This window comes from Melanostigma gelatinosum (assembly GCF_949748355.1).
Source record: "Melanostigma gelatinosum genome assembly, chromosome: 10".
In the NCBI taxonomy this organism is placed as follows: domain Eukaryota; kingdom Metazoa; phylum Chordata; class Actinopteri; order Perciformes; family Zoarcidae; genus Melanostigma; species Melanostigma gelatinosum.
This window is the reverse complement of record NC_136643.1, coordinates 3,109,760-3,128,290: the sequence shown is the minus strand read 5'-3', so window position 1 is coordinate 3,128,290 and position 18,531 is coordinate 3,109,760. Positions and strand designations below refer to the sequence as shown.

Genomic DNA, 18,531 nt, shown 5'->3' with positions numbered 1-18,531 from the left:
ACGAGCCTCCCTCAGAAATTAAGAATTATATTTTATGCCAGCAAAACTTTAGAATTCAGTGTGTTGCTCCACAGACCAGCCTCTGCTTTACTGCATTCCTCCTGACACCCTGAACATCTTGTTACATTGACCTCTACTGAATCCAGTGTGTTTCAGTAACATTGTGTCTAGATTATTGAGAAATATTAATGCCTTGGTTGACCTGAATACTTCTTGGCACAGCTGAATTTTTTTTTTTTACCTAGGACAAACATCAAACATTTAACACAAAGTTCAGAGTTCATTTTATATTTATATTTCATATTCAAATCACTATTTTGCTGATCCAAGAGCTGCACCTTGCTGCTGGAGATTTAAAACGTCTTTCATTCCAATCCTAATAGTATTGCCTGAGCATGTTTACTCTGCTGCTTGTGCTGTTTTCATCAATGGGGGGAGATGTTCTAACTGGTATACAGGATGTATATGGTTAATCGAGGACACAGCACACAATAATGCAAAATCAGGATGATGCAAAAGAGATCGTCCGTCTTGTTGGCTTATGTTTCGTGTTTTAGATTTCTTTGGTTTCGTTTCCTCAGAACTGCCCGCCCACTGCCCGAGGGACTGTCTTCCGCCTCAGTCGGCACCGACCTCTTATTCTTCTCCGTGAACCAGCACAGAAAGATGTATTTCACTTCAGCCTTCTTGTCTCGAAAAGTCTGTCACGCGAACGCTGTTTGAAGAACGACGCGTTTATGAATTCTGCGGTCTGCGGAGAGTCTGCTCACAAAGTGCCCGCATGGTGAGTGTTTTTTTTGTTTTTCGTCTCTGTATGTTTTTGAATGTGTGAAAACAAACATTTAACGCTACAATGATCTACATCATTTGAAATGAAAAGCAATGTTTCCTCGCTTCTGTGATGTGGCTTTTGTTAACCTAAAACCTGCAAGTGGAATGCAGGAAGTCCAGATCGAGTTTGTGTGATTTACAATCTTTTGAGAATATATCTTTTTGTTTTCCACTATCACATCCTATCAAACCCAATAATATCATTGTCATATATACAATCAATTATAGAACGATGTTATTTTTGTTAAAGTAGGCTACGTTGGTATTGTGCAGACACTTTTAAAGGTACAGCAACTTCCTGGTTTTATGTTTCAACCATATTTGGCACCAGAGAGCACAATGACAAAATCATGAAATCATGATTAATAAATACTTAATCATGAAATCATGCTTTTGTCATTCCCAAGCGCCGGGGCGGTTTTACAGATTTGAGGAGGGACCAGGGGAAGAGCAATATGAGCCCCTTCCTTTTCGATCTCGGAGACTTTCCCGGTCGCTCTCCAAAATAAAATGAAAATAAATTCATTAACACATTGGGCCTCATTCTCGAACATTATCTAAAGTGTCTTCTGAAATGTTTTCCTACGGACTTCGGAAGACCAACGTCAGAAAAGATCTCCGCCTGAAAATGGGTCCTGACACAGCCGAAGTGTTCTCAGCTGTGCTCCCCCGAATGAGGATTCTTAAATCGCGTGCACCTGGATTTGCATACAGAAACGCCCCGCCAGCTCCTTATAAGGGCATGCAACTGAAGAGACGTGTGCACAATCGACAGACTCCACAGGCAACGCGAAGGCAACTTCAGACTGATTAAAATCATGTCAAAGTGGAAAGTCCTGTCCGGATCTAGTCCTGTAGTGTTTCTCTCTGTACATTGTAATCCTAGTTTGACTTAGTTATAGTGAATGCATTGGTGCCTTCCATTTCAAAGGTTGACACTGTCAGGTCCATTCTCCATCCATTGTGTGGTCCCTTTAAGAATCAGGATTTGGGAGTGACGCGGATATGAAAGCTAGTTTATCCGTCTTTCCTTTACAAGCAGGAAAATTATTTCTCTCTTTATTTGAGAAAAGTTCATATTTGTGTTGTCAAATTTCACTGTGACCCTGAAATTCTGTCTCTTGTGTTATACTGAATGCAAGCAAAACTACAGAGCAAAATCACACTCTTTCTGATTGAACCAATCTATGAACGGTCTGAAACAATGGATTTTCGCAGCCCCAAAAAGAATTGCAAACATGCTGCAGAAAAATGCCACACTCCCCTTGGGGCTGCGTCCCCCTTTCTTTGAATCCTAGAAACGGCCTTGGTCTGGACAATCTTTTTCTCTCAACGCCTCAATAGGTAGATCTTCCCTGTCACCAAGGCAGAGGTCGGGGATCTTGGGCGTAAAAAGGTTGGTGACCACTGGCTTAAAGCAATCATAGCTAGTGAACGTGAACTATGTGGAGACGGCCCTTTTATTTTAGAAGTGCCACAGAACTAAAGGACCGACCCAAAGGAGAATTCCAACTATTCCACCTTCAAATGATTCAAATGGACTTCATGGTAACAAAGAGCCTCTGATGGTAATGCTACCCTAATCGCCAAGTCATTTGAATTGGCACCAATGCAGCATGCAAAAGTTCAGGAAGAGGGTCACGTGATATGGAGCAGGCAGGAAGAGGGTCACGTGATATGGAGCAGGCAGCCTGTGGGATGAAGCAACCAGCTGCAGTTTCACACAGGACTCTGAGACTAAGTTAGTATATTTTACAGTTAAATGCATCAATCTGGTGCACTTTGAGAGCAAAATGTAGACGCTGGATCTATGAAGAACTCTGCTCTTGTTAACAATTTGGTGCTCAGTACATTGGGGCTAAGTATTGTACTTGGGTATTTAGGTACTTGTACTTAACTTCAGTATTTCCATTCCATAAAACTTAATACTTCTCGGCCACTACATCTCAGAGGGAAATGTACTTTTAAATTCACTATTTGATTTATTGGTTTATTTGACAATATTAGTTACTATTTAGGCTACTTTGCAGATTTGGATTCTTAATACAAACTATAAACTAAGCAATAAACTATGATATATTATTGAGTTGTATAAAGTATACTATGTAGCTGCAACATTAATGCATCTATAGTTATATGCCAATGATATAGGACTACCGTAAATGTATTATTTTAAATGGACCATTCTGCATAATAAGTATAATTTGATGCTAATACTTTTGTACTTTTACATTTTGAATGCAGGACTTATTTGTTCCTTGTTACATGTACCAGAGCATATTTACACTGTGCTCTAGTTAACAATTTAATCAAAAAACAGAAACATTTTCGATACTAATCTTAATTATCGTATATTTTGATGAGTTGGCCTACCCGATAGTAAACATTGAGCGTACCTATCTGCCACTCATTTTTGGAGGTGTTTGAAACGGATTGTTTAATCACTGACTGTGTTGCACTTGAGTTTACCAAAAACGTGATGTGTGTGTGTGTGTGTGTGTGGGCATTCATAGACAAGTTTCTGTTGTAGTATCATGTGTGGCTGATTCAAGTCATCTTGATCCTGTTTTTGTTCCTACTGCTCTATTGCTTCACTCAATGGTGTGGGTGTGTGTGTCAGGTGTGGCACAATTACTGCCTTGACATGTAGACTTTTCATCCAGACCTCGTGTTTCATTTGCTGCTGGCCTCATCCCTCTCTGACTCCTCAAGGCTTCAATCAGCCTTCTGCTTCTCGTCTGGACACTCTTTTGCCCAATGTCCATGTTTTCCGCAGACAAAGCATGCGTCGGATCATTTTACATGACCTCCTCTGCCCCCACGTCCTCTGCCTCGTCTGTGCCTTCTTTTTGACACACTGAGACACAGATGAGGAGTTTTCTGTCCCTGCCTTCCTATTCCTACCCATTAAATGTGCTTCCTCATCAATCGTCCAAAAGCTTTCCAATCTCCTCAAAACTTCTTGTTACCTTTCCCTTCATTCTCTTTTGTTGTCACCTTCTCTCTTAAAAATTATTATCATTTCATCTAATTCTCTTTTCCCTTTTTATTTTTTTAATCTTTTTTAATTCCTTTTAAAATAATGAACGTCAGTCAATGAACTGAGCTTAGACTTTTTAGTGGTCGAACTCTAAACTCTACAGTTATAATACCTCCGAGGTAATTTCACCCAGTCAAATAAACAACAAATGTGGTTGCGCAGGCCCATGTGTGCCAGGCACCAGTTCAACTGGTCCGACTGTCTGAGCGACACAGCTGAATTTCTTTTCGGAGAGATTCAACATTGTGTTGTATTGAATATGTCGATGTCTTATCTCTTGCCAATTGTCAGCTTTCTGACTTTCTGATATTCTTACCCATGGAGCCAAATCTTGCCATTTACCTTCTGACCCGGAGATCATGTAAAACTTGATAATTTCCCTTTGATAGTGTAACAGACACAGCTCAACGGTTTTCATTCCAGTACACACAGTTAAGTCTCCCTCTATATCACTGTGTCTAGTATCAAGTCTTCATCTTTCCCTTGTGCTATTTGTGCAGTGTAAATATTTGCACCTTACTGGTGAGGGTAGCTACACTGGTCAGGCAAGTGCAGGGCTGATGAGGTAAAGTGGGAATAAGTGTGTAGGTGGCAGGGAACGTCTGGAGCATCTAGTGCAGTGGTTCTCAACTGGTCTCGCTGCGGGACCCACTATCACCCCTGTCAAAAAGAGTTGAGATCCCAGGAGAGCTGCCTTAAATGAGGAATATATGGTCGGCCTGTAAATTAGACTAAAGGGACACAAAGCGTAAAATTAAGAGTTAAAGGATGAGATCTAATAATCATTTTAAAGCAAGCATGTATTACATAACAAATGTAAAGTGATTTTAACAAATGTCAACCTGATAATAATAATAATAATAACAATAGGTGTATCTGAGTAGAGTGCAGTCGGTGCGTGTGTCGAATAGGGTTGGGTACCGAAACTCGGTGCCAATATGGAACCGGTTCCTATACGTCCGGTACCTACCGGACCGAAACGTAACGCAGATTTCGGTGCCTCCTTTCGGTGCTTGAGCCGATTGAAATACTTTTTTGACACTACTCTGATGACTCCGTCCTGGCAGCAGGACTCGGTCCTCCGCTCCTCACTCATAGTATTATTACAACGGGGTACGTAGCGCTGTCGCTCATAAGCACAACAACACAGGCACGCGAAAGCTTCTTCTTCTCCTTTGAGGTGTACTGGCGGTTGGCAAATGACGAATTGGCGCATTACCGCCACCAACTGGTAAAATAAAATAAGTCATGAGACGTGTCGTATTTTGCCAGAGAAGGAAAATATGCTCATATTGCTGCAAAATAATTGCTGAAGTTTGAAGCTGTAGTGTGTGTACAGAGTGTGTGTGTGTTTTTTTATGTATTTACATTTATTTAAGTATACTGTAAACTGTTAACAGTTAATATATTGTTCATAGTTAAAAAGTTTGAAGCTATAGTTTGAAGCCAAGTGTTTTGTATTTATTTATATTTATCGTATACTTTAACAGTTAATATATTGTTCAATTTGAAGAAAAAAGTATCGGTTCAGGCACCGTTTAGGCACCGGTATCGTTTTAAAAGTATCGTTTTAGCACCGGTATCGGAAAAAAACAAAACGATACCCAACCCTAGTGTCGAAAGTGCGGAGATAGAGGAAGTAAGCAGGGTGTTGGCTTGAAGGGATGGGGAAATAACAGAGGTTGAGAAGGAGCTCATGCAGGGTAGCGGTTGAGTAGAAAAGACACAAAGTGTAAAATTAAGAGTTACAAGATGAAATTTAATCATCATTTTAAAGCAAGCGTGTATTACATAACAAATGTAAAGTGATTAACAACTGTAACTGTGATTATGAAACTAATCTGTGTTAGAAATGTGTGAGTGTAGGAAAAGGGGAAGTGAAGAATGCAGAGACGTTAGGATTGCAAGATCAGGCCTACGGAAGGCAAGGTGATTTCCACACATCCACAGCATAAGCACACACACATAATGATGAAGAATGAATCATGTGCCGGGGTCCAGACAGCCCAAAAGTGTTATAAAAGAAGTAACTTGCAAATAGCAAGAAGGGAATTCACGACGGGACGCCGACCGAGTGGAGAAACACTGGACCTCGTTCGACAGCCGCGTCGGAGGACTTCGTCTCTGTTCACGGAAAGAAGACCGCCGTTCGTGGACACAGATTGAAAGACGGAGATTTTCCTCCCCCCCTGCTTGACTTTAACAACTGGGACAGCCAGGGGGATAACGTCGTAAGAGCCACCCTAGTGCTCCACCGGAGAAGACACTGGACTTCGCTCGACAGATGCATCGGTGGACTTCGTCTCTGCTCAACAAAGAAGAAAGACGAAAGATAGAAGAAGACGGCCCTTCGTGAGCAAAGATTGAAAGACGGAGGATCACCTATCCCCCCTGCTCAACTTTAACAACTGGACAACGAAAGAACCACAGCCGCCCTAGAGACTTTGGACTGAGCCTCGAGGATCACTGAACGGACTTCGTTTGCCGCGCAGGAAGGAGCGAGGAGGGTCTGGCCAGACCCTCGCCCCTGACAACTCCAAAAAATAACTTTTCATCGCACCTTTGAAATCCAGCTCCAACCGAGCCGACTCGGCATCAAAACAAATGAGTATAATCAGAGAATTGAAGGTATGGAATCATGTGTAGTAATATTATTTTATGTGAGCTGTAGCTTTGCCCCTGCTAAATAAATATATCCTGCAATAAATATCTAATCTGCATTTAAAGTAAATTTCTCAAGTGCATTCATTTTGTTTAAGTAGTAAATGTTCCTTGTGGCAGTAAAAAGTTAAATCTATTGTATGTCTGACAACTGAGTTCTGAATGGTTATCCTAGTGACCGGTCCACTTAACAATCCCTTACGGTTTTAGATGTAATCCTAGCCGTTAAAACCAAACCTGGCAATTTACCAAGAGCCCGGATCCAAAAGAGGGAAGCTGCCATAACTGACGCGACTGGTAGGAGAGCCCGGGGCCAGGGTGGCCCCTCAGCCGAGTGCGCGTTTACCGGAGGAAGCAGGATAGACGTCAGGAGTAACGGTAGTGAGCAGAGCCAGGCAAGTTTCCTTGCAAGAACACCAGCTCGCCAATCTTTTAATAGAGAGCTGAGTCAGTAAGTAGCCCCGTATCGGGCCAGAGAACCCCATGGATCTAACACCCCTTAATGACAAGCCGCGAGCCACATTTTCAACTTTTCAAATGTATTTAATGAAAAGATGGTGCAGTTTGAACCTGAGCTGAAAATGTCCTCTGCAGTCGTAGTAGTAGGGAGCTCTCTTGTGCAGAGAAATTGTTCCTGTCAGTTTCACGTAAACGAGTAAAACTGCTTTGTTTGTTATGTCTGTAGATTTGTCCATTTGAAATGCAAAATGACCACTTGCCTAAATTCGAGCTGTGGTCTGTTGTTTGATGTCATCCGACATGTCTTCAATTCATCTACTTACAGTGTAATTTGACAGAGGGTTAGTTTTCAGTTTATCCGCTGTGGATTGATCCAACAAATGGCGCTTCAGTTTTGACGGCTTCGTGATTTCTTGTACCAGAATTTCGCTGCACAAAACCAGTGGCGGGCCGTGCATTTTATACCTGGGCCTTCTGTGCTGTCCTACTACAGTTGAATAACCTAAATATGAGCCACAGCTACGGTTATTATTTGTTTGTAGGGGTGTAATATTACACGTATTCGTATTAAAACGTTTGGTACGGGGCTTACAAACCGAACAATACGTTTGAATAATACTAGTGCATTTGGAAAATGCAGAAACTTAAATTGTGGGAAACATAATGTTTTCGGTGGACTGCGCTCACGTAGGAGACAACGGGCTGTGTGACCTCTGAATCCGGAACAAAAAAAACCAAAACCAAAAACAACTCTTCACCAAGACGGCCCGGTGCAGCACCTGCTTTACTGCTGCAGCCGCACCGATCCGCCTGTCGATCTCCCGCTCTTACCCTCACTCGTGAACAAGACCCCGAGATACTTGAACTCCTTCGCTTGATGTAGGCACTCCGTCCCCACCTGGAGGGAGCAATCCACCGGTTTCCGGCAGAGAACCATGGCCTCAGATTTGGAGGTGCTAACTCTCATCCCCGCAAACAGCAGAGAGGCGAACCGGTATACCGCCCAGCCCTACTCCATGGCCTCCCCGAACTCCTCCCATGCCCAAGTTTTAGCATTCGCGACTACCGCAGCTGCAGCCCTTCTGGCTTGCCGGTACCTGTCAGGAGACCCCTGGGCCAACCAAACCTTGAAGGTCTCCTTCTTCAGCTTGACGGCTTCCCTAACCTCCGGTGTCCACCACCGGGTCCTCGGGTTGCCGCCATGACAGGCACCGATGACCTTCCGACCACAGCTCCTAGCGGCCGCGTCCACAATATAGGCTTTGAACATGGTCCATTCGGATTCCATGTCCCCAACCGCCCTCTGGATGTGTGAGAAGTTCTTCCGGAGGTGGGAGTTAAAGATCTACCTGACAGGGTCCTCCTCCAGACGTTTCCAGTTCACCCTCACTACATGTTTGGGCTTGCCGGGTCTTTCCAAACAGTTCCCCCACCATCTGATCCAACTCACCACCAGGTGGTGATCAGTTGACAGCTCTGCTCCTCTCTTCACCCGAGTGTCCAAGACATACGGCCGCAAATCAAATGATACGATTACAAAGTCGATCATTGATCTCCGGCCTAAGGTGTTCTGGTACCAGGTACACTTATGAGCCGTCTTATGTTCGAACATGGTGTTCGTTATGGCCAAACCGTGGCAAGCACAAAAGTCCAATGATGAGACACCATTCGGGTTCAGATTGGGCAAGCCGTTCCTCCCAATCACCCCCCGCCAGGTTTCTCCGTCATTGCCCACGTGAGCGTTGAAGTCCCCCAGGAGAACTATGGAGTCGGTAGGCGGCGCCCTTTCCAGGACCCCTCCCACCAACTCCAAGAAGGCCGGATACTCCGAACTGCTGTTTGGTGCATAAGCACAAACCACAGTCAGCCTTGCTCCCCGCAACCCGTAGGCGCATGGAGTCGACCCTCTCGTTCTCCGGGGAGAACTCCAACACAGCGGCGCTCAGCCGGGAGCTCGTGAGTATCCCCACTCTCGCCCGGCACCTCTCACCCTGGGCAACTCCGGAAAAGGACAAAGTCCAACCCCTCTCCAGGAGCTTGGTTCCAGAGCCAGCGCTGTGTGTGGAGGTGAGTCCAACTATATCTAGCTGGTATCGCTCCACCTACTGCACCAGCTCTGTCTCTTTCCCCGCTAGCGAGGTGACATTCCACGTCCCTAGAGCTAGTCTATGCTGCCGGCGATCGGCTCGCCCAGGCCTCCCGCCTGACCCACCGCCCGGTCTGCATTGCTCCCGACCCCGATGCTTGTCCCTGCGGGTGGTGGGTCCACAGGGTGGCTGCTCCATGGTGTTTCTTCGGGCTGAGCCCGACCGGGCCCCATGGGCGAAGGTCCGGCCACCAGACGCTCGCTAACGAGCTCCCCTCCTGTGTCTGGCTCCAGGAGGGTGCCCCGGTTTCCTTGGTCCGGGCGAGGTGGCTGAAGTCCATGGGCTGCTTATCATTAGGGTCGTTTTGAACCGCTCTTAGTCTGGGCTCTCCCCTGAGACCTGTTTGCCTTGGGAGACCCTACCAGGGGCTAATGCCCCGGACAACATAGCTCCCAGGATCACTGAGCCACTCAAACTCAGTGGCGGGCCGTCAGGGCCTGCAAGGCCTTCTCTGCTGGCCTAAACAGAATCACAAAGCTGTATCTATTTCATAATTTAATAATGTTTCTACATTAAATGTATTATAATTTATAAAAATATTTTTCCCATTATCTTATGTTCTCATTGCACAGCTACTGTCTTCCTCAGCTGCTCTGCTTCCAGTGCAGCTTGTTTTAAGTACAGCTTTTATCCAATCAGATTTCACCTCTGTGTCTCAAGGTAAGAACCACGTTAAGGTGGCGATTTGCACAAATTAAATAAAGTGGATTGCACAAATTATTTGTATTATTATTCTTGGTGTGTGGGGAAAAACATTGCATTACAATCTGATGAGTCTATGGACATTAGTGGACATACTCAACTCTTGGCCAATGTGCGTTTTGTGGATGGAGAAAGGTATCATGGCCACCTGGAATCATGGCCTGCCCTATCTTTCTACATCATTGAGTTTGCCTTTTGATAATGGCCATCAGTAACACAATGTTACGTGTCATCATGAATGTCATGTATTTGTATTTATAGACAGGAAACTTTAAAAAGTGTGTGCCCAATTGTCAATAATGCTTGAGTTAAAAATGCATGTTAATGACTATCACCGGATAATTTCATTACTAATGTCAGTAACATTTGTGACTGTGTCCTAAATATGCTCAGACCTTTCTTTTTATATCAATATATTCATATTTATACTTTCTTTTACAGCGCTAGTGGTCAAGATTTGTGAAAAAAGAGCCAGCTATCATGGATGATCAGGAGAACTAAAGGTAAAGCTGAAACCTATGCCATTTTGTGTTTTATGTGCTAACAGTACATTGTCTAGTCCTCCATTGTGAATTATTATTTTTTAATTGTTTCTGTAGCATCAGTGATCTACGTTTGAGAAGGAGGAACCAACGCTGTCATGGCACATAAAGGCAAAATTAAGGTAAATAACAGTTGAAACAAACACTAAAGGATGATCAACTAAGAAGTGTGCAGTGAATTGAGTTGAACATGAGGGAAAATAACTGTATTTTGTATTTTAGAGTCAGGATGAGGATCTGCCACCTGACATCAAGGATTGGAGTAAACATCAAGTGAGAGAATGGGCTCTCAAGTTGGACGATGTAGATGACGGTGTTGCAGAGACACTGTTACAACAGGACATTAGTGGGCCTAGTCTTTTGCTTTTAGATACAGAAGACTTCAAAAAAATCGGAGTGACTTTTGGACCAGCAAAACTTATCATTCATGCCAGAGATGAAATAGTGAAATTAAAGAAAGAGGAGCCAACAAGCTCAACAAATCTGCCTAGAGGACCATGCAAGCCCTATCCATTCTGTAGGTACGATGATACATATAGATACATGGAGAGTGACTTTCTTGATATTACGGAATCAGGCGCCTCAGACTCAATTGAACCCTGCCATGAGTATAAAGCTTTCAACAATGCAATAGATGAATCAACAATGACCAGGTTAACTGAAGAGGTTATCCGCTTTGCAGCTGCCTGCATGAACAGCTGCACCAATGGCACCATTCATTTTGGAATAGGAGATGAACCAAACTTCACACACGGTCAGGTGTTGGGAGTGGTTGTAAAGAACAGAGAGGCTTATGCAGATAAACTAAACTCTGCCATTGATTATTTTGAGTATAAACACAAACAGACTGCTCGTAGTTGCATCAAACCTCCTAGATTTGTTGGAGTTCTCAAGAGGAATGAGACATCATCTGACAAATGGGTGATAGAAGTGGACATAGTCCCTGACTCTACGATGTGTGAAGACAACATCTACCACACTTTCAACATGGCCACAAAAAAAGCCAAGAAAAAAGCAAAAGTGAAAGAAACAGCCACAGTTGAAACAAGACAATCGCAACAATTCTTTGTCCGAGACGGCGGTAGCAGCAAGGATCTCCTCGCACAAACCACATTTCCCAAAGAGTACAACCAGTTTATTGCCGGTCAGGCGCAGCGAGCACAACTCCGAAAACAAGCTGAAGAGAAGCACCTTAATGTGATAAAAAGCAGTACTCAGGGCTCCAGATTGAGTCAGATGATAACTGGTGGATCCTTGTCTTTAGATAAGTCACACTTTGAGCGGTATGTGATAGTAACTAACAAATCACATCCAATCCACTTTGAATCACTAGGATTTCTTGTAGAGCTCAACCCAATAGCGGTTTTGGACTTTGATCCAGAATCAGCTACAGATGGGTTACAATGTCACTTTGAACAACTGAGCACAGTGAATGTCCATTTACCAGAACAGTATAAAATCACAGAAGGAGTTGAGGACATTGCAAACAAGTTGAAATTAACTCGAACCACCAGCTGGGTATTCTGCAATGGAGGGATTCAGGGTGAGGCACCGTCAGACATAGACGAGTGGTTGATGGACAAGGGGTCCTCTGTTCGAGATGTGATTTCTTTCTTGTGTCGAAAAGATGTGCTTCCAAACAAGAGATTTCTTGTAATTTTCTTACTTTGGTCAACAGTGAGTAAAAATATGGACCCTCTTGTTGAGACTTTCAGTACATTCTCGCAGGAGCTCAGAGGCACAGAGCAGATCCTTTGTATATGTGACAATGAAAAAGCATTTACCTCCTGGAAGAACCTAGTTGATGCTCGGTGTAGAATCGACATTGCTCGTAGATGCATATATGAGCTCAGTTTTACTGAAGTCAATGGCACTGTCCTTAGTCTTTTGTCAAAAAACCGTAGATCCAGCCGTTTCCTACCATGTGGCGGGGGAAGTAAAGTGCTTCTTGAGAAGAAAGTGGAGCGGGACTTGAAAACCTTGGAGGTACTATGTGTGAACCAATGTGAAGGAGGAAACGAGGACAAAATGGTCATAGAGGAGAACTTCTACAAAGGAGGACAAGTGTCATGGTGGAATTTCTACTTTTCAGAGCAGCCTGGATCTACACCATTTATCAAACGAGACACGTTTGACTTCATCAAGGACACAGTCATACCAGATTTGTGCTCCCTGGGTAAAGCCTGCGTGTTGTTCAACCTCATGCATGTACCCGGATGTGGTGGGACGACTTTGGCCATGCATACTTTATGGGATCACCGGGACAAATTCCGTTGTGCTGTCCTCAGAGACACCAACGCAGACTTTGCTGAAGTCGCTGGTCAAGTCGTCAAACTTTTAATGTATGACCATAAGGAGCAATTACCACGGGTCCCTGTCTTGCTGATGATAGATCACTTTGATGATAAGGAAAAAGTATTTGACTTGCAGCAGGCCATTGATGAAGAATGTACGAAGAAAAACATTCAGTCTAAGTCTGCACAGGTAATTCTCCTGAACTGTATGACGTCAGAGTCCTCTGAACACACTGATCAAACTGAGGAAACAGTATTCATTGGAAACAATCTCTCTGAGACGGAGCAGAAACTGTTTGAGGAAAAACTTAGAGATATAGAGAAAAAACACAAGGATGCAGACACGTTCTATGGATTCATGATCCTGAAGAATAATCCTTCTCTTAATCCAGAGTATGTTCAGGGTGTGGCCCGCAAAACTCTGAAGAGCTTCAACATGAATCAGAAACATGCACAACTCCTGGCAGTTTTAGTTCTGTTGAATGTATACTGCAAGAGGGCCTCTCTCTCCGTCTCTCTGTGTGAGGAATTTCTAGGTCTTCAACCAAAACCAGTCTGTGGAACCATCAAAGTCGAAGAAGGATTTGGGAAATTTTCCACTTTTATTGCCACCTGCTCAGTTGAGGGTAAGGTCGTTTTTAAAGCTGTGAAAATTATCCATTCAAGAATTGCAAGTCAGTGTTTGCAGGAACTTACAACAACACACAATGTGAACAAAGCTGAGATTACTGACCTTCTGTTGACTACAGACCAGCTTTATGAGAGCACACAAGGCAAAGACAAACTCCTTCAAGACGTTCGCCACATTTTGGTGAAGAGAGATTATTCAGAGGAGGAATCTAAGTTTTCTCCACTAATTCAACACATTGCAAGTGAAACCCCAGGACTGGAAGAGATGGTGCTACAAAATGCATCAAAAAGATTTGCGAAAGATGCAGTTGTCTCTCAGTTACTAGCCAGGTACTATTACCTAAAAAAGACTGATTTCTCAGAGGCACAAGTTTGGGCATTGAGAGCAAGAGATCTATCCAAAGACAGCTCGTATTTCGCCGACACCTCAGCACAAGTTATCAAGCATGAGCTTAAGAATGCCATCGCAAACCACAAGGAAGAACCTGTAAGTCCTGAAAAATTAGAAATGTTTCTAAAAATAGCTCAGTCAGCAATAGAAGCATTCAAGGAAACACAGAACCTTGCCAAGAAAGAGTCAAGTCAGGGAGTACGCTCTTTTAATACAGCAGGGAGTCTGGGAGAAATTCAGGTCGGAGTACTTGTCATTAAAGTGCTGGAAAAGACCCCCGTATTTTCTCATGACAATGTCCGCCATGACATAATGAGTGTGTTTCTCTCTGGAGTTGTGAAACTTCAGGATGTAGAGAGAAATGATAAACGGCGCAACAAGCACACACAATACTACAAAATCCTCAAACAGTTTGAGGATGTGCTCTGCATCCTCAGATGTAGGATGAAGATGAACTTTGACTTCCTTGACACTTTTTATGTGAACTTGGGCTCCACATCTGGAATGAAAGACAGTCGGGAGCAAAGATTCCTAAATGAGCTTTTCAGATGCTTCAACGAGTATGCAAAGCTTTTCTGCAAGACTGATTCTGCAGATCTCTTGAGGAACAAAACCATGAACAACATGCTGAAACTACTCGAGGCAAGACAATACCTGGAGAGGCAAAAAGCTGATACCTACTCTGGGATTCTAAATTTCCTCTCAAATGACATCTCACCTGAAATAATGAAGAAGATCGCCAAACTGTCTGCTTTTGTTCTGTCTGCACCTGAACATCAGCCGACTGTAAAGGAGAAAATCAACTTCATCTATGTCAATGTTGTGTTGAGTTGTATCAAACTGGCATCACCACACATTAAGCCCTACCAGAACCTAATTCATCTCCTTGACCAACTTCTGCGCGAGCAAATCCCATTAAGTGAGAACTTGCCACTGCGATTCATTGCAGTTGTGCTGTTGTGGCCACAGCAGCAATGTCCGCAGATGGTTCCATCCAAAAGTCTGGGGATGCACATCTCACAGATGAGGACCCTTTATCACAAGGTGATGAAGGAAGTGTACAATGGCAAAAGGCCCATTGTACACTTCATCCTGGGGAAGAAGCAGGGCTATGAACGACTGGTACACTTAGAGGAACTCAAAAGGTGCATCAGGGCTGGGCAGGAAGCTTTCACCTTAATGTGGGAAAATGGAAAAATATGGAAAGAGAAGAAGGTGGAGGAGCGCCTTTGCAGGGTCACTGGCCAGGTGAAGAACAAGTTGATTCTGGCAGATACGTGGATCCCAGGTCTGAAGTTGGAAATCACCCCAATGTTTCAAAGTCAGCTTAGTGGGCATGCCCAGGAGTCACAAGTGTCATTCTTTATCGGTTTCTCGATCAAAGGCCCTGTTGCACTTGACATTAAGTGAACTTTGAAAGCAGCCTGTTCCAACATTGTGGATCCATCGGTGTGATACACCATTGTGTACAAAAGAAAAGTGATAAAGTTGCGTAATTAATGAATGTAACGCAATGTTATGTGTCTGTGTGCATCCCTGGCTCCGCACATTACATTATTGACACCATGTGCTTTTAGCGCATGTTTGTGCATGTGAGCGTGCTTCACTAGCTAGCTAGCTCACGGCCGCCACTCTGCACCGCTCTTATACGGCGCGTACTGCTCGTAGTGCCCACCCCTCTGTTCCCCTCAGTTAAACACTGTTAGCTCTGGCAGCGCTTTCGAGCTTTCGAGTTAGCACCATGAGCTGCGAGCTGCTGTCTCAGCCGTCGCCATGTTGAGTGGTTACTCTACAGAAATGCTCTCAATCTCTTATACAGAGATATATTTTTTACCTATTACCTTTTATCGTGTTCTCCATTGACTGAATAAATGTGTTGTACAGCAACTTAATACTATTGTTCCATGAAGTGAAATAATCTGCATCATACATTTTAACATTACATTTACTATTGATTGTTCATTTGATTATTGACACAACTCATTTACATTAAATAACCTTTTAAACAATGTTTTGCTTTCACAAAAATGACTTGTATTTAAGTCATCTTCTTTCAATACAATATTGAAATGTTCATTTTTTGTTGGGGATTTTATGTTTATTCATAAACTGATGTTTGAAATACAACCGTTTTAACTTTTTATTCAAATGTCTTTCTTTGCATACCATGAAAAACAATGATGACATTGATTTTTGTATTACATTTTGTAATAAAGATGAACTGTAACATGACCGTGTAAGAAGTTATTTAAATTTCACTGCACCATGTGGTGCTATCCAGTCCAACTCTTGAGAAGCATATCACCATCCTCACACTCAGTATCCCGAGTACATTGTAGAGCATTTTACGAAGTCATTTTGTTTACATGCTTTAGTTACTAATATATCATACAGATACACATATTTAATATGTATGCTACTGTACTTCATTAAGATATATTGTCCAGCTAAGGATGTTCTTACCTGTATCACACACAGGAGGGCGCCACAAGCTCAGAGAAGATAAAACCCATGCTTTGTGTTTTACAGAGTGTGATCTTACAACTTAAGTGAAACAATGGTTGCCTTAGACCACTAAACAAGATGAGGATATCTAATAAAAAAAATCATGTTAAAACTAACCTAAATTCACCATCTCATGAAATGAATCCCTGCATTATAAGGGAACATAATAGGAAAACAGCATTCTTATGCAACTTATTTACATATGTGGCAGATGACCCTTATATGAGTGTTATAGTTTGATGTCCTGAAAACCAAAATTCATGTTCAAACCAAAGGCTGAGATGCAAAAAGCAGTTCACAGGATGCCAATACATTTTAGAATAGGGTGCATAGCAACAATAGACAGATGGTTGTAAGTGAACTCGAGGGTGGAGGAGGAGGATGGTGCGTCCCTGTGGCAGGCGATGGAGTCGCAGGGTCGCCAAACAGGAGATCTCCCGCCTCCCTGGTTGATGGACAGTCTGACTTGCTGTGTCATCTGAGGTTTGAATGGTCATCGGGGGATTATCTGTTTCTCACTCAGCTGTTTCTATTGACAGAGGCTAGCCCGCTAAAGCTCTTGCAGGGTTGCTGCAGATGCCGTGTGGCCATGTGGGTCGTGATGAATAGCGAGGTGTGGAGCCTGTTACTGAATATGTATGTTGCTTTCTGGCCTTTGTGAGCGCAGGTTCTCCACCCTCAGGAGACAGGCCTAGTCCGTGTCACATTGATGTCAGAGCAGCAGATGGCTCGACAAGTGACAAACATCTGTACGAGATCGTGTGTCCACATTCGAGGAGAGAAAGCAAATAGACAACAACAAATCATACGCAGTTCAGTTTTAACATCTTTTGTCACATTGAATTCCATGATATACAGCATGTTAGGATAATGGAGATACGTTTACACATGCAAGCATTACTATTGCCCAAGTATCTCCATGCTGTTTCATCTGTGAAGGCCTTAGTAAGCCGTCGTTTGGCAGGTTTACAAAATGGCAATAGCAAGCTAATGTGGTCATTAGTATGCAGTGTTTCTGTCTCTCTGCTGTGTCAGTCACGATGAATTGAGTCAGATGTCGCACTGCAACACATGGCTGAAAAGACATCGTCTGCGGATCATCTTTTTGGGGCCAAAGGTCACTCCGGTGATAAGTGTGTCCTCACTTTAGCATTTTGTAGTGAAGGGGAGCTGTGGATACCAAACAGGTGTAGATTAAAGAGAGAGGGATGCCTTTTCAGCACTCAAAGAAGGCAAGGCAAGGCAAGGCAAGGCAAGTTTATTTGTACAGCACATTTCAACAACAAGGTAATTCAAAGTGCTTCACATAAAACCATTAAAAGCATCAAAACATAAGGCAAAAGAAAAGGAGATTTAAAAACAATTAAAAAAACAGTGTAAGAAATAAAATTCAGTAGTAAAAAGTAAAGGAGATTGAAGACATACATTGAAACAATAATTGATGTCTCCCTGAGACATTACGCTGCACGCAATCAACCATACACTGAATACAAAGAAGGATGAAGGATGACCACCTGAGATGCTTACGAGTGTACTGAATCGATACCTTCCGTCACATATTCTGTGATTGGCTTTGGTCAGTGAACAGTGTGTCGCTGCGATTTGCTGCCACCCACACAACCTGAAATCTGCACCTCTGGCGGCAACAAGGTCCAAGTGACCGAGTGAATGACATGATTTGCCTGCTTACCCCTGTCAGAGATCAGAGTAATACTACATCTTCATTATGTACGGGTTGGTAAAGTGAAGCAAGCGTGTTGCTCTGCCATCCTGCTGTGTCTCTGTATACTAGAGGGTACATTTCATTGGAGAATGTGTTGGAGAAGAAAGTGTAAGTTAAGAAATAAGTTAACGTTTTGTGAAGATAAAATCCACTCACTTTGCAGATTACAGTGAAATTGAAAGAGTACTCGACTGTTTTATTTTTTTTCACATTTAGCATTGCAACCCTGACTTAATCAGACTCATGATGGACAGTTGAGAAAAAACACATCGGTAACACTTTATAATAACTACACACTATGAAGCATTAGTTAAGTATGAGTAAACACTTAATTCATCCTTTATAAAGCATTGTTCCTACATTAACAGTCATTAGTATGCAGTTCATAATAACAGTTATAAATGTTTCATTCTTGATTAATAAGCTCGTCTATTATGTGTTTCATGATTGTGTTTTCATACTCTATAAATGATGGATTCCCCATTTGTAAATGAAGTATTATATATTTTACAAACCAATTATTAAGGAGTTGTAGATGATTAATAAGATCATTTATAAAGTGTTAGTAAATGATTAATAACTAAATAAGTTATTAATCTTATTAAT

The 18,531-nt window shown here is 42.8% G+C and overlaps 1 protein-coding gene across 1 annotated transcript; it reads left to right on the top strand.

Annotated features, from left to right (window-relative positions):
* Positions 1–655: 655 nt before the first annotated feature.
* On the top strand, positions 656–15,858 carry LOC306783844 (sterile alpha motif domain-containing protein 9-like). Its single transcript, XM_079277662.1, has 4 exons — positions 656–784; positions 10,282–10,343; positions 10,440–10,504; positions 10,605–15,858. The coding sequence occupies exons 3-4, from the start codon at positions 10,481–10,483 to the stop codon at positions 15,105–15,107; spliced, it is 4,527 nt and encodes a 1,508-aa protein (XP_079133788.1). The 5' UTR covers positions 656–784; positions 10,282–10,343; positions 10,440–10,480; the 3' UTR covers positions 15,108–15,858.
* The last annotated feature ends 2,673 nt before the right edge of the window (positions 15,859–18,531 follow it).

Coding starts and splice junctions, on each gene's coding strand:
- LOC306783844 (XM_079277662.1), top strand. CDS start 10,481: ATGGCACATAAAGGCAAAATTAAG. Junction 10,505..10,604: donor CACATAAAGGCAAAATTAAG/GTAAATAACAGT, acceptor TTTGTATTTTAG/AGTCAGGATGAGGATCTGCC.